This window comes from Canis lupus, chromosome 4 (assembly GCF_011100685.1).
Source record: "Canis lupus familiaris isolate Mischka breed German Shepherd chromosome 4, alternate assembly UU_Cfam_GSD_1.0, whole genome shotgun sequence".
Lineage (NCBI taxonomy): Eukaryota > Metazoa > Chordata > Mammalia > Carnivora > Canidae > Canis > Canis lupus.
Window position 1 is genome coordinate 84,281,323 of NC_049225.1, and position 18,919 is coordinate 84,300,241.

At 35.1% G+C, this 18,919-nt stretch overlaps 1 protein-coding gene across 3 annotated transcripts in view; it reads left to right on the forward strand.

Moving 5' to 3' along the window:
- CDH12 (cadherin 12) overlaps window positions 1-18,498 on the forward strand; it is a 1,036,190-nt gene extending 1,017,692 nt beyond the window's left edge. For all 3 annotated transcript variants that reach the window (XM_038535417.1, XM_038535416.1, XM_038535418.1), the window contains 4 exons: window positions 5,362-5,483; window positions 9,150-9,267; window positions 13,518-13,769; window positions 17,288-18,498. In XM_038535417.1, the coding sequence (XP_038391345.1) occupies window positions 5,362-5,483; window positions 9,150-9,267; window positions 13,518-13,769; window positions 17,288-17,787 (992 nt within the window). In that variant the 3' untranslated portion in view covers window positions 17,788-18,498. The remainder of the gene's footprint in view (window positions 1-5,361; window positions 5,484-9,149; window positions 9,268-13,517; window positions 13,770-17,287) is intronic.
- Window positions 18,499-18,919: the final 421 nt, after the last annotated feature.

Consider the following 18,919-nt stretch of genomic DNA (forward strand, 5'->3'; position numbering starts at 1 on the left):
CATCACGATACTTTGTCAAATAAAATCTTATGTGGAATCCCAGGATACTACATTCACGAGAACTGTGGATAAAGCCAATGACTTTTCTTTGCCCCTATAAAACTCCTTAGCATTGAGGAGGATGGCATGAGGAACATGCCATCTTATCAATTCTAGCTTCCTTTTTAAATTTAAAATTTAGTTTTCCCATCCATGAGCATGGGATGTTTTTTTCAGTCTTTGTGTCATCTTCAATTTTTTTCATCAGTGTTTTGTAGTTTTCAGAATACAGGTCTTTTCCCTTTTTGGTTAGGTTTTAATATTGCCCCATATGTTAACTAAGTGGAACCTTAAAAACTTTAAAAAATAAATAAAATTCAGGGCTTTTTTTTAAGATTTATTAAGCGTTACAATGCTAGTTACTAGCGAACCATTTCTACAAGAGATTTCTTGCTGTAGGTTCCAAAAATGGGCATACGTTTGTGTCTCTCCCTTCCCATAGGTTCTTCTGACATTGGGGTTGACATTCCTTCCAACAAGAAGTGGTTTCTATTTTCCTTTCCCTTGAATTCATATTTTTTTTAAAGATTTTATTTATTTATTCATGAGAGACACAGAGAGAGAAAGAGGCAGAGACACAGGCAGAGGGAGAAGCAGGCTCCCTGCAGGGAGCCTGATGCGGGACTTGATCCCAGGACCCCAGGATCACACCCTGGGCCGAAGGCAGGCACTAAACTGCTGAGCCACCTGGGGGTCCCTGAATTTGGATTTAATAATGGGCTTATTAACAGTAGTATTTTGACTTATGTTTATGAGTGATATTAACCCATTTTTTGTTTTGTTTTGTTTTGTTTTCTTGTGATGTTTTCCATTGGCTTTGGTAGCAGGATACATAGAATGAATTTCCTTCTCCATTTTCTGAAAGTTTGTGAAGAATTGGTATAATGTGATCTTTAAATCATCGGTAGCATTCCCCCAGGGAAGGCATGTGTGCGTGAGTTCTGTCTCGATTGGGAGATTTTTAATTACAACTTGATTTTAATCATTTGCTTAAGTTTATTAAGGTTTTATTTCTTTTAAAGGTCATTTTTGGTAATGTGTGTCTTTCTAGGAATTTGTTCAGTTCATTTATGTTGACTAGATTTTTGGCATAAATTCATAATATCCTTTATAGTATTTTAACTCATTTTTAAAAAAAATATTTTTATTTATTTATTTATTCATGAGAGACACAAAGAGAGAGAGAAGCAGAGACACAGGCAGAGAGAGAAGCAGGCTCCAAGCCTGATGTGGGACTCAATCCCAGGACTCCAGGATCACGCCCTGGGCAAAAGGCAGACGTTAAACCACTGAAGCACCCAGGGATCCCCCCTTTTTTTTATTTTTTTTTTCCTGAAGTTTTATGTATTTAAGTATCTCTACATCCAACAGGGGGATCAAACTCACAACCCTGAGATCAAGAGTCACATGTTCTTCAGATCGAGCTATCCTGGAGCCCCATTTTAACTCATTTTTTATAAACTCATCTTTTTACCTTCATTCTTGTTTTTGTAATTTGGGCTTTAACTGTTTTTTTTCTTAATTTTTTAAAGGATTTTATTTATTTATTTATGAGAGACACAGAGGGAGAGACAGAGACACAGGCAGAGGGAGAAGCAGGCTCCATGCAGGGAGCCCAATGTGGGACTCGATCCCAGGACTCCAGGATTATCACCTGAGCAGAAGGCAGACACTCAAGCACCCAGGCACCCTTCTGTTTTCTTAATTGAAACTGTACTTAAAAATACTACTAATACGGCAATTCCAACTGAGACAGACTCAGAAAGCCGAGGGAGCTCACTGAGATATCATCAAGTGATAAAAAAAAGAGAATATCTAACAGAACATTTTTGAAGGCAAAGGGGATAAAAGCAAAATGATTTCTTGATTATATTATGAGCCAAAACTATTAATAAGCTGGTTATCAAACATAAGTAGCATGCCTCTCTAATAATTTGAGTTTAAATGATTTGACTACAAAGAACATAACAATCCGTTGCATAAGATTTTGGTTATTTAAAATTTACTAAATTTTTACTTGAAATTGCCCTCTAAGTATTTGGTGATAACTACTTTCTACATGGCAAAAATGTTGATAATAATGATCATGCTAAGTTGTGATTAAACAAATTTCATCGTCACTGTCCCAAATAGAGATTAGATAGACAAAAAAAAAAAAAAGTCATTATTTCCTCAACCTAATTTTCTGGATGATATACATAAATGAAAAAATCCATTTTACTCTTATAAATCATATTGTCTTCTAAAATGTTCGGTGCTTTAGTACAGTAGTTCTTGAACAGATATGTTACTACTTCCCCAATTGGCATTTAAATATATAAGGTCACATTTTTAAACCTTCCTCATTTTATGAAAAAAATCTACAAATACACTATAGAAGAGATAATACTATGATGAAATCTATAACCCATCACTCATTTTTTGACAATATAAAGTGTTTTTGTTATTATAGTTTTTCCCCAATCCTTAACTGGACATTTATATTATAATTGCCACATAGATGACAAGTGACATTTAATTATAAGTAATTCTACAAGTGCTCCAGGGCACAGAAAACTCTCACACAACAAATATTTGTCTCAGCCAAGATATCAAAAGCACCTTTTGGAGAAACATTTTTAATAATATGATGTTACAACAGTGATTATATTTTTGAGACATTATACATGTGGCATATTACTCATTGGGAAAATGTTAAAATCTATATATATTACAGGAGAATAAATAACTTAAAACTATCAAAAAGGAATTTCTTATAGGAGGAATTGTGCTAAATTATTTTTAACACCATGTTCATACACTATAATGGTAAATCTGTATTGAGGGTCCTGGGATTGAGCCCTGCATCTGGTTCCCCACTCAGCAGGGAATCTGCTTGTCCTCTGCCCCTTCCCTGCTTTTATACTCTCCCTCTCTCTTTCAAAAAAACAAACAAAATGTAAAAACAAACAAAAAAAAAAAACAAAAGGCACAAAATTCTCCTCTTTGTATGGCCTCAGGACTTATACTTTATATACCATGTAAAATGGAAAGTGGAGACTGATTTTTATGTTGTCAGAGGTTGAATAGGCTAAGTAATTCACATGAATTCACTAATCTGTAATGTTAATTTGTTGTTTGTTTTTTTTTCAATAGCTAAATACATTTCTGTTACTTTCCAATACACAATATACAATAGATTAATACAGAATATACAATAGATCTTAAGAGCATGAACTTGGAACTAGAACCCCATCTTATTACTTCCAACTTGTGATTTTTAGAAGAGTCATATCTTCCTTCTGTTCCTCAGAGTTACACATGTAATAATGGGATAAGAATAGTATCTATAACAGAGTTACTGTGAACCCTACAAAGTTAACCCACGTAACATGTTTTAGAATATAAATATACTATAAGCATTATAAAATATTAGGCATAATTTTGTTTGTCTTAGATTTTGTTATTTTTTATAATTGCTAATCCTTTCTCAGGAAAGCAAACTAAATTTAATCAAATTGTTGACTTTTATCTGCAAATTATGCTTTAGGCATAATTAAGACCAAAAATAGATACAGAGCTAGATAACCTCCAAGAAGTGCACACTTGGTAATAAGAGCAATGTAATTTACCAAAGGTGATGTAACACTTTGTAAAATACCACCTCTTATTTCATACAGAAAACCTATGAATTAGGAACTATCAATACTGTGTGTTTCACAGAAAGAAACTGACATGAAGGTAGATTAAATAATTCATGAAAACAGCCAACATTTTCTACCAAATAAGATAATTCCCTGTGGCTCATATTAATTTTTAAATCACAGGTACTTTCTGCATCCTTCTCCATTGTCACCAATGCACCTTCAATAAGTACACCCCATATTCCAGAATATACCATTCATCCTCCATTTGTGTTATCAGTGTGTGTACTGGTACACGATGATGGATTTCACTGTGTCCTATATGAATCTGTGAACATTTATTATGATACTGTTTATAAGGCCTATTGTTTTCTAATAAGTTTTAGCACAGCAGGATAGTGGAGGCTCAGCCGAATCAATCATGTGTTGAGGCTTTATAAGTTTCTTTAAAAGAATCCAGATAGAGGTCTAAAATAATACTAATATTATGAATCTTCAGCAGCACTGCAGATGAAGAATTTGACACATCAACCAATCAACAGAGAAGATATGGTGGCATGTACATGGTATTTGGATTTCCATAGTCTTGGGTTTGAATTTTAACTTCTCATTCCCCTAACTGTGTGACTCTGGGCAAGGTCCTTCAAAAACTTGTGGCAGTTTATTCATCTGTAAAATTTCGTAGGTAAAAATTATAATAGATAGGTAAAATGTACATTTTTATGCTTTACTAACTTAATTTTTTGAGTCTTCTTCAACAAATGACTGGGAGGCAGGTAACATACCAAGGGCTAGGGCTAAAACTTGTGATTTTGGCAGACACTTTTTCAAAACAACCTTTTTTTTTTCTTTTTTTTTTTTTTTTTAATGTACTGTAGAAGAAAATCTTGCTTATTCTTTCTTAACACCAGCAAATAATTTCAGGGTGTATCCTAGCTTTCCATGATCTATCTGTTCTACTTCCTTAAGTCTGTTTTTAAAATTTTTGTTTATAAAAAACCCTCTCCCCTTAATTTTCCTTGTAATTTATCATCCTTTTCAGGAAGAATCATTTTAAGAGAACTTTTTAAATATGTAGAATATCCTACCAAATAAAGTTTTAATTATGTGGACACGCTTGGAAAACATGTTTTGTGCAGTGAAGAGTACCCCTATGGGTGCAGATGGGTTCTGTGAACTAACTCTGGTATGATAGCTACATGTTTGGTAAAATACTAGCCAAATGGTTGACCTTAACTTTGGTGGTGAGTGAATTTCAGGGATGAACACTGGTATGGTGCACTGCTGGTGCTTGGACAGCAAAACTTTGATACCACACTTACCCATTCTTTTATCATTTATATTTGGCACAATGTCTCACAGCTTCCCATAAAAGAAGCATCATTTGGATCCTTTATAATGGCTGTTTAAAAAAAAAATGTCTAAGGGATGCCTGAGTGGCTCAGTTGGTTAAACCTCTGACTCTTGAGTTTGCCTGAGATCATGATCTTATGGTCCTGGCATCAAGCCCTGCATTGGGCTCAGCACTCAGCAGGGAGTCTGCTTGTCCCCCTCTCCCTTTGTACCCCTTACCCACCATTCTCTCTCCTTCTCTGAAATAATCTTTTTTAAAAAATAAAAAAAATAATACTATTTATTATAAGAGCAATAATTGACTAGATTTTGTCATTGTCTTTACTCTTTTCTATGTTTTCAACAGGTAACCCATTATTAAGCAGCAAAGTCAACATATTGATTAATGTCCTAGATGTCAATGAATTTCCTCCAGAAATATCTGTGCCATATGAGACAGCGGTGTGTGAAAATGCCAAACCAGGACAGGTATCTTATCAATATTGTTGGCTAATAGCATGTCAAGACCTACTGCACGCACTCACCCCCACACATATCGATATCAACATCAATATTGATAAATAGATGGATTTTTCCCCCTGGATCATATGTTCACATAAAAAAAAAAAAATCCCACAAGAGATAGTAAACTCGTAAGGGTGCACTTATGGTGTAGAGGTAACATCACAAGGGATAAAGTGGAGATGGCCTAGTGAACATTCTTTGTATAACTGAAAAGTTTAGGATTGCAGATCTGCTATGTTTTCCAATCTTTTACTATGGAATTTTTAAGGAATCTGTGACTAGTGACCTGAAAGCGAACAACTTTAAAGTGAATTCTTCTAAAGTGTTTTGGTTTGCTCAAATGCCTTATGAAGGTGTACAGAAAAGCTCAGTAGCCCATTAAAAATGTAAGGTTTCTTTCTCTTGTGGCCTTGAGTGGAACATCTGGGTTATTCCAAATCTCCGAATTACATTTTCCTTATAAAGTTAATGCTGCTCTGGTTCTAGTAGAAGATGTCATGACGGGGGACCACGTGGTTATGAAAGTTACTGTCAAAATCCTAGATTTAATGTGAGTGTGTTGGGTAGCCAGTTTGGTTTTTTTTTCTGGACTATTATAGTTGAATGAATAAAATAATATAATGTTATAATATGATATGATGATATGATATGATGAATGAATCAAACATGAGCAAAGGACGAGAGTATTGTCATGAAATAAGAATATGATTAATCCAGTACTGTGCAACTCGGTTCCAAAGGAAAAATATATTAGTATGCTTGGTTCGCTTTATATTTTAATCACTTCAAAATAGGATAACTATTCATTTAAATTTAAATTTAAATTCATTTAAATAACTATTCATTTAAATTTGAAGTTTTAATTCTTAAAAATATTAATATTTGAAAGTTATTTACATTGTAAAAAGCTATTTTTGATCTTCAGTATTTGTTTTAATTTGAATGTTTTATACTGCTTTGTAGTAAATCTGTCCCATAATCCTAGTCCTGTGATGTCCACTAGCTATGTAACTATTAAGTTAAAATTCAATAAAATTAACAGTTTTCTTATTCATACCAGCCACATTTTAATTGCTCAATGGCTGTATGTAATTTTAATTGCTCAATGGCTGTATGTAATAAGTAGCTTCCATTTTTTGACCACGTAGATATAGAATATTTCCAGTACAGAAACCTCTAGTGGACTGTGCTACTCAAATCTTCACTGATAATTTGGGGAAAACACTAATTTTATTGTAGCATGACTTATTTAGTTGGATTTCTCAATGGATAAATTTGCATCCTTAATTTTAAATAGACAAATAAATGCATTAAAACAAAGTTTTAGCCCTTTATCACCTTAAATGTATTGACTATTTACATGGGATAAGGCCATGTAATCACTTTATGATTGTGTGTGACACTTTATCACTTTAATGCCTGGAAGAGTAGATGCTACATAAATATTTAAATAAATAATAAACCAATTTCGTTGAGAAGTTACAAGAAGTTTTCTGAAATTCCACAACTTAGCAATTTCTCACTTTCCAGATTCCCCCAAGACCCAATATTCTGTTTTTTTAGATAGTTGGTGATACTAATTATCCTATGTCAATCAGACTATTGTAATGCACAAAATAAAAGTTCTTTGGAAATAGAACTACATTTTACGCTTCTGTACTTGTCTAGTAAATTGAAGAGTTTAAAAAGTTGGGAATAGTCTAAATGACCTGAGATAACTTGGCTTTCTTATATCTGTTCAAAGCGTTAAGCAACCTGTGGGATACTTGAAGGCTTTTCTTCTAATAAATACCTTTTGGGTTTTCTACTGGGCCACATTTATGTACAAAGCACAGCCCTAAAATGTTACTTGAGTTTTCAGGGAATATGATATGTGAGCATTTTCTGCTTTTGACTCCAGCCGTTTTGCCCATTGTCTAGGATCTATGCATAGGAACTGTCTATCTCTTCCAGCCTATTCTTGAATATGTATGCATGCTTATATACGTATTTTTACATGTATGTATTACCTATCAAGAGACAAAAAAGAAAAGATGATACTATCTAAACCAACAACGATATATATAGTGAATTACTGAAGTATGAGATTTTTTTCCCCCTTAGGGCAATGACTCCCAAGTGTCAATTCCAAATAAGTGCTAATTTATACCAAAACTTTCTTCTCTGTCTGCTATTTGAAAGGACATTGCTTCATTCTAAAGATATGTTCTTGATATTCTTTGATGTTAAATTAATTTAGTAAATGATTGCGCTTATGGATAGTAGTAAAAGGCAAAACAAAACAAAATACCTGACAAATCAATCCCCTAATAATGTACAGAAAATTTATGGATAAGATATAGTGATCTGACTGAGCATATTGGTTTATGTGAAGGAAAGTTGAAGTTTTCTAGAATTGTGACTGATTCACACTGAACCAGGGAACTGAAATTCTCATTAGAAAGCCAATCTGTCAAATTAGAAATTACTAATATGGCACCAGGCACCCAAAGTCACAGTATTTATGCTTATGCGTGAGTGCGTATGTGTGTATGCATGTGTACATAAACACAACTATGGGGAGGTAGATCATAGTAATAAGATTGAGTTTTAACCAAGGAATGAGGAATGGAAACAAAAAGTAGTAAATAAATCACATATTTAAAAAAATAAATCACATGTTTCATGGTGTCAGTATTAGAACACATGATGTATGCTTTTGCCCGCGGTGCCCAAGATACAGTACCTGAAATGTGAGATCTTCCTCTGGCAAATTCAAATGTAGTCTAAGAGAGTGATCACCTAAGGAAGTACTCTGCTCTCACTCTTTGCTATACACATTTCCTGAAATTCTTTCTGATGCAAAGCCATTGGATATGTTAATAAATACAACCTCAGAGCTAGTATAATTTGCTTATCTATGTAGTGAATTATCAATTTCACAGTTTGGCTCTCAGAAGTTATTTTTAATCTCCAAATTCTTAAGGGCATTTTCTTGAAGTATCAGAATTTTAACTACTAAATACACAACCTATGGAAGCAATTTGGAAAATATTTTGAAGCAGGGTTGTTGGTGCTTAATTCTTAAAAAAAATATGTTATGAAAATACAGTTAGTATTCTTGCTTATTGGAGGAAATCCAATATAAGAACAAAATCAGATATACATCTTTTGTATTTCTCTTTCTCATCATTTTATTTATTTATGAAAATAAAACTCTCACAAACATAAATATACTAAAATTTTGCTATTGCAAGGGCTTTTTAAATAATCAGAGATTTTTCTTTCCAGTAAGCATTTTCACATTTAGGTTAGAAAGCATTTATTGTATTTAGTTTAAAATGCAAGCAAGTGCATTTTAATTTTATTTTGCTTATTAGTGAAAATTTTCAATGCTGTTTTTTAGTTATGCAGATATTGATTTGGAATTGGCCCATACCTTATAATTGTTATATGCCACTATGAACTGTAAATGTTTGGATATCTGATTATAAAAATTATTTGTAAATAATTGGCCCACTGATTTGAATCCTAAAAATGTCATTTCTATCTCCTTGCATGCATCATTGACTAAACCTATTAGCCTGGTATAGGTAAAGTTCCCTTTGAAACTCATGACTGACTTCAAGTTTCATCTCAACTTTGTTTCAGATAATTCAGATAGTCAGCGCTGCAGACCGAGATCTTTCACCTGCTGGGCAGCAATTCTCCTTTAGATTATCACCAGAAGCTGCCATCAAACCAAATTTTACAGTCCGTGACTTCAGAAGTAAGTTTAACCACATGGAAAACTTACCTCTTATCATGTAACTTTGTAAAAGGACACAAAGGTAGCAATCAGGGTTATTTCTGAAAGCATCCAAGTTCATAAAATATGGAAATCCATATAGGAGAAATACAAAATTCTATAGCTAGCAGTAAATCAAATATTTGACCTATATAGGTTGTATCTAATGAGGCAATTTGCTTCCATTTATAATGTGGACAGTGTCTTAATGAGTCAAGCAAAAATAGCCTATCTGGGAAATTGAATACTTTTCTATGTTTTAAATATATCATTTGTGCCACATGCTCATTACTTCCACACACAAATAGGTGACTTCTTGGTAACTGGTTCATTTGAGTAACACAGGACAGTAGGCTAAGAATACAGGCTTTGTAATTAGAGGTTTTCCTTCCCACTCCATTATCTTAAGTGGCAGATTCTCAGTGTATTAAGCCATAATTAATAATTTTAAACTCATAGTTGAAATTAATCAATCTCAGAGTATTTATATTAAATAAAATAATGCATGCAAATCCTTTAACACAATACCAAGGGGATTTTAGTTATCACTTCCCCCATCAGATCTGCGCTTACATATCTACCACCAATACTGCTACCATCACCACCACTGCCAGCACTACTAATACCTTCACACCTGCTACTGTTACACTCATTACAAAAATACAAAGGACACTGGATTGAAAATATTAAAGCTAAGTACTGGTCAGTTCTTACACTATTAGTTCTGTGACTGTGGATATTTTAATCCCTTCTAAATTTCCATAGTTATGAAATTGGGATTAAAGACACCTGAGTTCCTAAGATTGGAGAGTAAAAAGTTCATTTCTTACCAAATGCTGTGTTTGCACAGAACAAATAAACCAACTGTGATGAGATGATGATGATGACGATCATGATGATGGACAGAAGTCAAAGGGCGTCTGAGAAAATTTACTTTTCTGCAAATATTTAGAGGAAAGACATCAGACATTTTGTCTCAGAAGGAAATTCAGTAGGATTTGCTTCACCTAATACTGTGGTGTGAGGAATGGCTGTAAATGCAACAGGGCCCCAGACATGAAGAGCCTTATAAGTAGAGAGACTACATATTTTGTTATGAAAACTAAAACAATTTGGAGAACAGAAATGGACACCATCAGTCATCTTAATTAGAACAGTTCACATAAAATAAAGCTGTCCGAGACAAACCAGACCATATGGTCACCCTAACTACAGGCCATTTAAAAGGATTATAACTTAAATCCAATGACTTCAGAAGCCTTTGAAAGGTTTATGATAAACACAGTACGTTCAATTTGCATTAGGGACATCAGTTTGGATGCAGTGTGGAAAAGATAATGGAAGGGTATAGGATTACTTCTGATGCTATTGCAGGAGTGGGTGAGAGATTCTAAGATTTGGATAATGGCTGATGGAGATACGTGGAGAGAAGTAGAATTCACAGGACTTGATGCTAGATTCCCTAGATTCCGTATGTAAATACATTGGATAAGAAGACTAATCAGACTTCCAGATCCATAGCTTGGGCAACAAGATAGATGGTCACATCATTCAGGAACATTGACTATTTTCCTCATTGTATCTTTGCTGGAGAATCTATATTTGATTAGTCATGATAATATGAATCAGATCATTTTGCCTCATAGCATATTTTTTTTTCACAGTTTGAACACCGTTTGCTATTCATATGTCATTTACTATATTCCCTGTTTTATCTTAAGTTATATTTTAAGGGTAAGTGTAAGTTTCTAAAAACTGAATGGAAACATTGCTTTCACCTCACATATTTACTTAAAAAAAAATCCCCCCTGGGGGTAGAACATTTAAGTTCTACTCAGCAAATTCCAGTTCTGTACCACAGTGGTATCAACTGTAGTCACCATGTTATACATTAGCTCTTCAGGCCTTTTTCATCTGATAATTAAGAGCTGGTATCTTTTTACCAATCTTTCCTCATTTTCCCCACTCTCACATTTCTACTGTCTGTTGTTAGGGGTTCTTTTTTTTTTTAATTTTTTAGATTCCACATATAAATGTTACCATGTGCAACATTTCTCTTTCTCTCTCTGGCTTATATCACTCAGTATAATGCCCTCCGGGTTAAGTCATGTTGTCACAGATGACAATATTTCCTTCTTTCTTACAGCCGAATAATACTCCATTGTGTGCATATGTATTTATGGTTTATATGATATAAACTACCTTTATTCTTCAGTAGAAACCATTTTAAGAATGGACATGAGGTTTAATATCTTTTTTCCCCACCATGAACAACACAAAGAATTTTACATGGTCATATATCAATAGTAATAATAGAGTGAAAATAGAATAGTCCCCCCTTTTCTTTTGGGGGATGTGTTTCAAGACACCTACTGGATGTCTGAAACCAAACTACAGGTAGTACTGAACCCTGTATATATAAATGTCTTTTACTCTACACACATACCTATGATAAAGTTTAATTTACACATTAGACACAGTAGATAATTTACAGCAATGATAATAGAATCATTATAACATTCTGCTCTAATAAAAGTTATGCAAATATGATCTCTCTCTTCCTTAATCCATCTTGTACTGTACATACCCTTCTTCTTGTGATGATGTAAGACGATAAAATGCTTACATGATGAGATGAAATGAACTTTGGACCACACATCAGAAAGTGGATCATCTGCTTCCAGGCCACTGTTGACTTGGGGCAGCTGAAATCAGAGAGAGTAAAACCATGGATGGGGGGGAGGGGCCTGCTGTAAGCATAAACAAAAGGGTAGGGCGCCTTTTGATATAATGCATTCAGGAACGTTGAATCCATGGCTCCTCGAGTGCAAATATATCAGCTTCTCCAGCCCCTATTTTTATTAATAATTTTCACCCAGGTTTCGAACTTCAATCCTGACTGTTCCTTTTCCTCAGACACAAGTATTCAATCAGTTACTGAAGATTTCAATGTTAATTCAACTAGTATCCATTTCTTTATTCCCTCTGTCATCATAAGTACCCGACATTACTAAGTCTCACTGGGAATATTATAATAGACATTTGGCATCTTGATTTTTTTTATTTTCTCAATTTAAAAATATCCTCTATATAATAGCAAAGTCACTTCCCCATGGAAAACAGTATCCTCAAGTAGAGTTTCTTCAACTTAGTGTTTCTACTGAAATGAGTCTAGAGAAACTGCCTAATTTTTAGCTGTTGAATCTAGAATACACAAAGAGATGAATGGAATATTACTGAGATAGTAACATTTTCTGACATACCTCTATTTTCATGAGTAATATATATTTCTAAAATTAGTTTCCGTGATTCCAAAGTGGATATCTTGTAAGGCTATAAGAAAGGAAATATTAATACATTTCTTCAAATAGAAAAATATTTCTAGGAGTTACTTTAATAGACACAAAAAAAGAAATGGTGTTATGAATAAAACCAAATTCCCACTTCTATGTGTAGGAAGTAAAGGAAGTAAAGAACAAATGCATTCAAAATAATACTTTTAATTGCAGCATTATTTGCATTTATATAAAATTTGAAATTTTTATTGCCTTGAATTATTCTCAGTAAATATTGCTCTTATTGATTTTGTCAGTATTAAAAAGAATTATTTTTGTACTTATATTAAAATGGTAATTATTATAATTTATTATGTTTAAAATTTTTAATGAATCTTGATGTTTGTAATACACTTTTCCATTTTTCTTATAACAATTGATATACAAAAGTGAAAGATATATATATATACACATACATACATATATTTTTTACCATATTATGATACAGATCTGGGAAAAATAAAAAAAATACTCAATTGATATTTGTCATATTTTAATGAATAGATTTTTACATGAGATCTTTTATAGATTCATGCTTTGTAATCTCTGCTCTTCTATCATGTAAGAAAACACCCACATATGTATTTTTTTATCAGAGATTTTGATGTTAAAAAAATGGGTCACACAACATACTTCTAGTCTTACAGTTTTATATTCTTTGTGAATTGAAAATGTAACTCTCACACCAGACAAGATTAATGTTTCTTCTTTTCCTAAGGATTATTTGGATTACATTTGATTACCTTTGGCAGCTTTCAAAACAATAAAAGAAAGAATTAAAATACGGATGCATTTTGCTTATGCAAGAAGAGCTTCCTACTGTTTAACCAATACCAACTTTAGGATTCGAAGCAAAGCTTTTAGTAACCCTCTTATCATAAATGTCATGTTTTGTAGACAACACAGCTGGAATTGAAACCCGAAGAAATGGATATAGCCGCAGGCAGCAGGAGTTGTATTTCCTCCCTGTTGTAATAGAAGACAGCAGCTACCCTGTGCAGAGCAGCACCAACACGATGACTATCCGCGTCTGTAGATGTGACTCTGATGGGACCATCCTGTCTTGTAATGTGGAAGCGATTTTTCTACCTGTGGGTCTCAGCACTGGGGCTCTGATTGCGATCCTACTGTGCATTGTTATACTCCTAGGTTGGTTTCAATATTAATCACATATTCTCTCTCTTACTCTCAATCTCTCTCTCTCTCCTCTGTGCCGCTCTCTTCACAATTTGCCACGTCAGTTTTTCTTCATTGAGAGTCACACCTGGCTAGAAGGAAGATTATCTACATTGAGTATTTTAATTTATGTATCATCAAATTAATGATAACTTATTAATCTTCTATTTAACACCTCACGTGTATATACCGTTAGGAATAAATAAATGACATCAAAACCACAAAGCTGTGTTCCAGCCCTTAGGGATCGTCAACTAAGAAAACAGTTTGCTGCACTCACCACTGTGTGAAATTTTCTATACTAAAGATCCCCGTTTACAGCAGTGTTTCCTTAAAATGGTTTTTACATTCCAGTAATTATGGCTGCCTAATGGGATATTGTATAATTTTAAAAATATACTGGATGCATAGCAGCCTTAAAATGTCAGTTTGATAAAGGAAGAAACGAGAAAGAATAGGAGAGGAGTGAATGAAAGTGAAAGCACCCTCCAAGTTTGCTTTTTTTTTTTATTCCTGTTTAAACTGTCAGCCAGAAGTAGTTCTTGACTCCATTTTTCTCACATCTCCTCATGTCCAAATCTACCCATTCCCATCAGAATATAGTGCACCGACCTATCTAAGCAGCACTGCAAAGGAAAAGGACTGAAGTAATGTATTCTGTAACATCTCTGTAAGAATTAATAAAAATCTGCTTTAGGGGTTTCCCTCTTCCATCACTTCTGTTCAGCTGGGCCCTCTTTGCTTATTAACTTTCTGGCAGTTTCACAACATGAGAGAGAGCTTTTCTGTCTTGGCAGGCATTTCTTTACATTCAAATTGCAACAGACGTACAATCGGGCACTGGGGATCCGTGTATGTATGCTTTGCAAATGTAGATACCCTACCTTTGTCTTTAAGACATAAAACAAAACAAACAAACAAACAAAAAACCCAGGATGTAAAGCGAGGAGTAACGCATTATATGACAGTTTATACAGAACATTCTCTAAGTCAGAAGCTCCTGTTAGTTTGAAGGTTGAAGTTCTAGTCCAGTTTGCATGGTAGAGATATTAATGCCACACAAGTACCTGTGGGTACAGGGGAAAAAAAAGTTTCCTTTATATCCTTATCATTGATAATAAGTCATCTCTGGCATCTGTTTGTGCTGATGATATGAACCTTACAAGGGAAGATTCAAAATAACATTCCCACACCTAAAGTTGACTGCCATCAGGTAGGTGAGTCACCTCAAATCAAGTCTGTCTTTCTTTCTTTCTTTCTTTCTTTCTTTCTTTCTTTCTTTCTTTCTTAAGATTTTATTTATTTACGCATGAGAGACAGAATGAGAGAGAGAGAGAGAGAGAGAGAGAGAGGCAGAAGCAGGCTCCATGCAGGGAGCCCGATGTGGGACTCGATCCCAGGACTCCAGGATCGCGCCCTGGGCCAAAGGCAGGGGTTAAACCTCTGAGCCACCCAGGGATCCCAAGTGTTTCTTTTAAACGCTTCTCTCTTGTCTAGGAGCCACCTGAGCCCCAGAGTGTTTATTTCCATATCAACCTGGCATGATTTGGTGGGTTCCCGGTGCTCACCTTTGGCCTCTTTGGCCCCTTTACAGCGTAGCAAGTAATCTTCTCAGGTCAGCAGCATCCTCCAAGTGCTTCCTGAGTATCCACGGTGCTCTTTCAACTCTTCCAGCACATGGATTTCAAGTATACAGCAGGGAATGGGTGGTTAGCCCTGCCATGGGGTATACCCAAATATCCAACTATTCTTGGACTTCCTTAACCAATCTCAGACTCCTGCAGATCTTTCTACTTAGTCTTTTTTTTTTTTTAAGTTTTCATTTATTTATTCATGAGAGACACACAGAGAGAGAGAAAGGCAGAGACACAGGCAGAGGGGGAGAAGCAGGCTCCATGCAGGGAGCCTCATGTGGGATTCGATCCCGAGACTCCAGGATCACGCTCTGGGCCAAAGGCAGCCGCTAAACCGCTGAGCCACCCAGGGATCTCTTTTCCACTTATTCTTAACCGTTTTCATACCTTCCCCAGGATGAGGGGAAGCAAGAGCATCTTGTGGTGCCCTGGTATCTTTTGGGGAGCCCTCAGGCACAGCAACTAGTAATGCCTTTCTCAGCCAGAGCAACTCTAAAGCCATTGTGTATGCAGGGCATCTCTATGGGGCTTGCACTTTCTCACTCACTCCCCCCGAGGTGAGCTATAGGCTTTTTAGTTTTTGGATTTCCTTAACCTCCGGAGGAGTGCAGTGTGTTAACTGTCTCTCCAAGGCCTGTTGTACAGAAGCTCTCCCTGTATTTCTTTCCTCCCTTCCAGTTGGTCAAGCTTTAATTTTGGAGGAAGAGGAAATAAAGGAGCTTTTGCTATCATGCAATCTTCTCTGATTTCTAATCTTATGACAGGGATCTTCCAGATTCTGCTGGAGTAAATCAAACACACTTTGGCTTTCACCATATTACCATCTCTGTGGAGAAGAGAGGGTTTTATGATGAGCAAAGGTGAGCACTGACTTAATCATTTGGACCCAGGCCCATTCACTTCTAGAGGAAATAAATGCTTTCTTTTTTTCTTTTTTAAGATTTTATTTATTTCTTTGAGATAGAGAAAGATCGAGAACACAAGCAAGGAGGAGGAGGAGAGCATGAGGGAGAGGGAGAGGCTGGCTCCTCACTGAGCAGGGGACAAACCTTTGTGATTTATAATGACCTGAGCCCAAGGCAGAGACTTGACTGACTGAGCCACCCATGAGCCCCATAAATGCTTTCAATTTAATGGATTGTTGTGCATCAACTAGGAACAGAAAGAGACTTAAATTCTGAGAGTATATAAATTATTCTAAAATATTATCATGCTTCATGAATGTAAATTGAACACTTCTCAATATGGCAAGACACAGAATTGAAATAATTAGGGGTCTTGGCTGACATACTTTATAAAACTAAGGCCCTTATATTCTATACTCTTTATTCCTTCCTTTCTGCTTTCCTTCCTTCTTTTCTTCCTTCTCTTTTTAAAATGTATTTCTTTTTAAAGTTATCGTCACATGAAGATTTGGGTTTCTTTTGTTAGAAATACAAGTAATGTTGCAACTGGGATATCTAGCTCTGAGTAATATGTAAGTGTTACTTATGGGCTATAATATGCAAGTTTTATTACACCAACCCTGTACAGCTCTCTGTATGCTTAGAACAACCATTCTTTCAAAAAATTCATAACGTACTTTTTAGATGATAGTAAAGTCTTTACATATAAGTTAAATGCAAGACTGTAGTTGCTTGACTTTGTGACGAATTTTGCTGAAATTTGTTAGCTCCAATTTCAAAATGAAGTTGAGATCGAGACAAACACCAAACAATGTAAACATCGATCTGATCCTTATTGCATAGTGTGTTTACTTTGAAAATAATGTGTCGGTCAGCCCTGATCAATTTTATGGAGGGATGACCTACATATTCTCAATTTTTTATATATTCTGCAATTTTTGTCTTGTTCTAGCCATAGTTGTGCTGTACGTAGCTCTGCGAAGACAGAAGAAGAAAGACACTCTAATGACCTCCAAAGAAGACATCAGAGACAACGTGATCCATTATGATGATGAAGGAGGTGGGGAGGAGGACACCCAGGCGTTCGACATTGGTGCTCTGAGAAATCCAAAAGTGATTGAAGATAACAAAATTCGCAGGGATATAAAACCAGACGCTCTCTGTTTACCTCGTCAGAGACCACCAGTGGAAGATAACACAGACATACGGGATTTCATTCATCAAAGGCTACAGGAGAATGATGTGGACCCCACCGCCCCCCCATATGATTCATTGGCAACATATGCGTATGAAGGAAATGGATCAGTAGCAGACTCCCTTAGCTCTATAGACTCTCTCACCACAGAGGCTGACCAGGACTACGACTATCTGACAGACTGGGGACCCCGCTTTAAAGTCTTGGCAGACATGTTTGGGGAAGAAGAGAGTTATAACCCTGATAAAGTCACTTAGGGCAGAAGCCAAGGATAAAACACAACCAAAAGGAGAAATTTAAAAGAAACACAAATAGAAATCTCTCTCTCTCACACACACACACATGCATACATGCACGTGCACACACAGACACACAGACACACACACCAGGCTTTGTAGGACACAATCATTTGATGATCTGGTTTCTAGCAAGTTGCTGTAGTTATCATATTGTCAGTTTTGTTTTACTCTGCCAACACAAGATAAATCCTATTACATGTACTTGCTTGGTTTTGTTTTGTTCTTTTGGATACACACTGAGACAAGCTCAGGCCTATTAAATACAATTTACTGACATGACAACATAGAACGGAGATAGCTATGTGGCATCACGGTGGAAGAGTGTTAGATTTTTCTTAATTCCACTAAAGTGCCTATTGAAACTCTTATCATTTAAAATGGTGTACAATACACTCTGCTGTGATGGCATTACAGGATTCAGAGACACAGAGGACAGAAAACAAAGACACTGTCTTTATGTCAAGGAGCAATAGCAACATGCTGACTTCTAATTCCTTTTGAGGAAGACAGAAGAATACTTTCTGAACTCCATCTTCTTATAACTCAAAGGGTTTTTTTTGTTTTGTTTTGTTTTCTTTTCTTTTTTAAACTGTATGCCAAAACACATTTGTTTTTCCTACCCTTTCAGAAAGTGGAAATAAACGCGATAATATAAAATTCATTATGTAAGTCCTGAATTTTAAGAGCAATGTTTGACCTTAACCTTAGTTCCTATTAAAGGTGTTCAGCAAAATGTTACTTTTTTCCAAAAAAAAATAAATAAATAAATTTCAAAAAAGGAAATGAAAAAAAAAAATCCCTCTTTATAAAGAGAGGCCTCAGGGCTGAAACTCCACATTAAATAAATATTGGTTTTGTCTTAATACTGTGCTGGTGTGTGGAAAGTTGGTTTTAACAAATCACCAGATGATGGAAGTCTTCAGTCAGAGACAAAATTTTTAAGTTGTGTTTCTATGAAAATTTTTAAGGAAAAAAGTGCCATTAATTTAAACGTGAGAAGAGAAATTCATTACACAGCTTCTCAGAGTTTCTTGTAAACTAGTGAGTTTTTTGTGAGCAGAGAAAATAAAATACATATCAAATAACACAG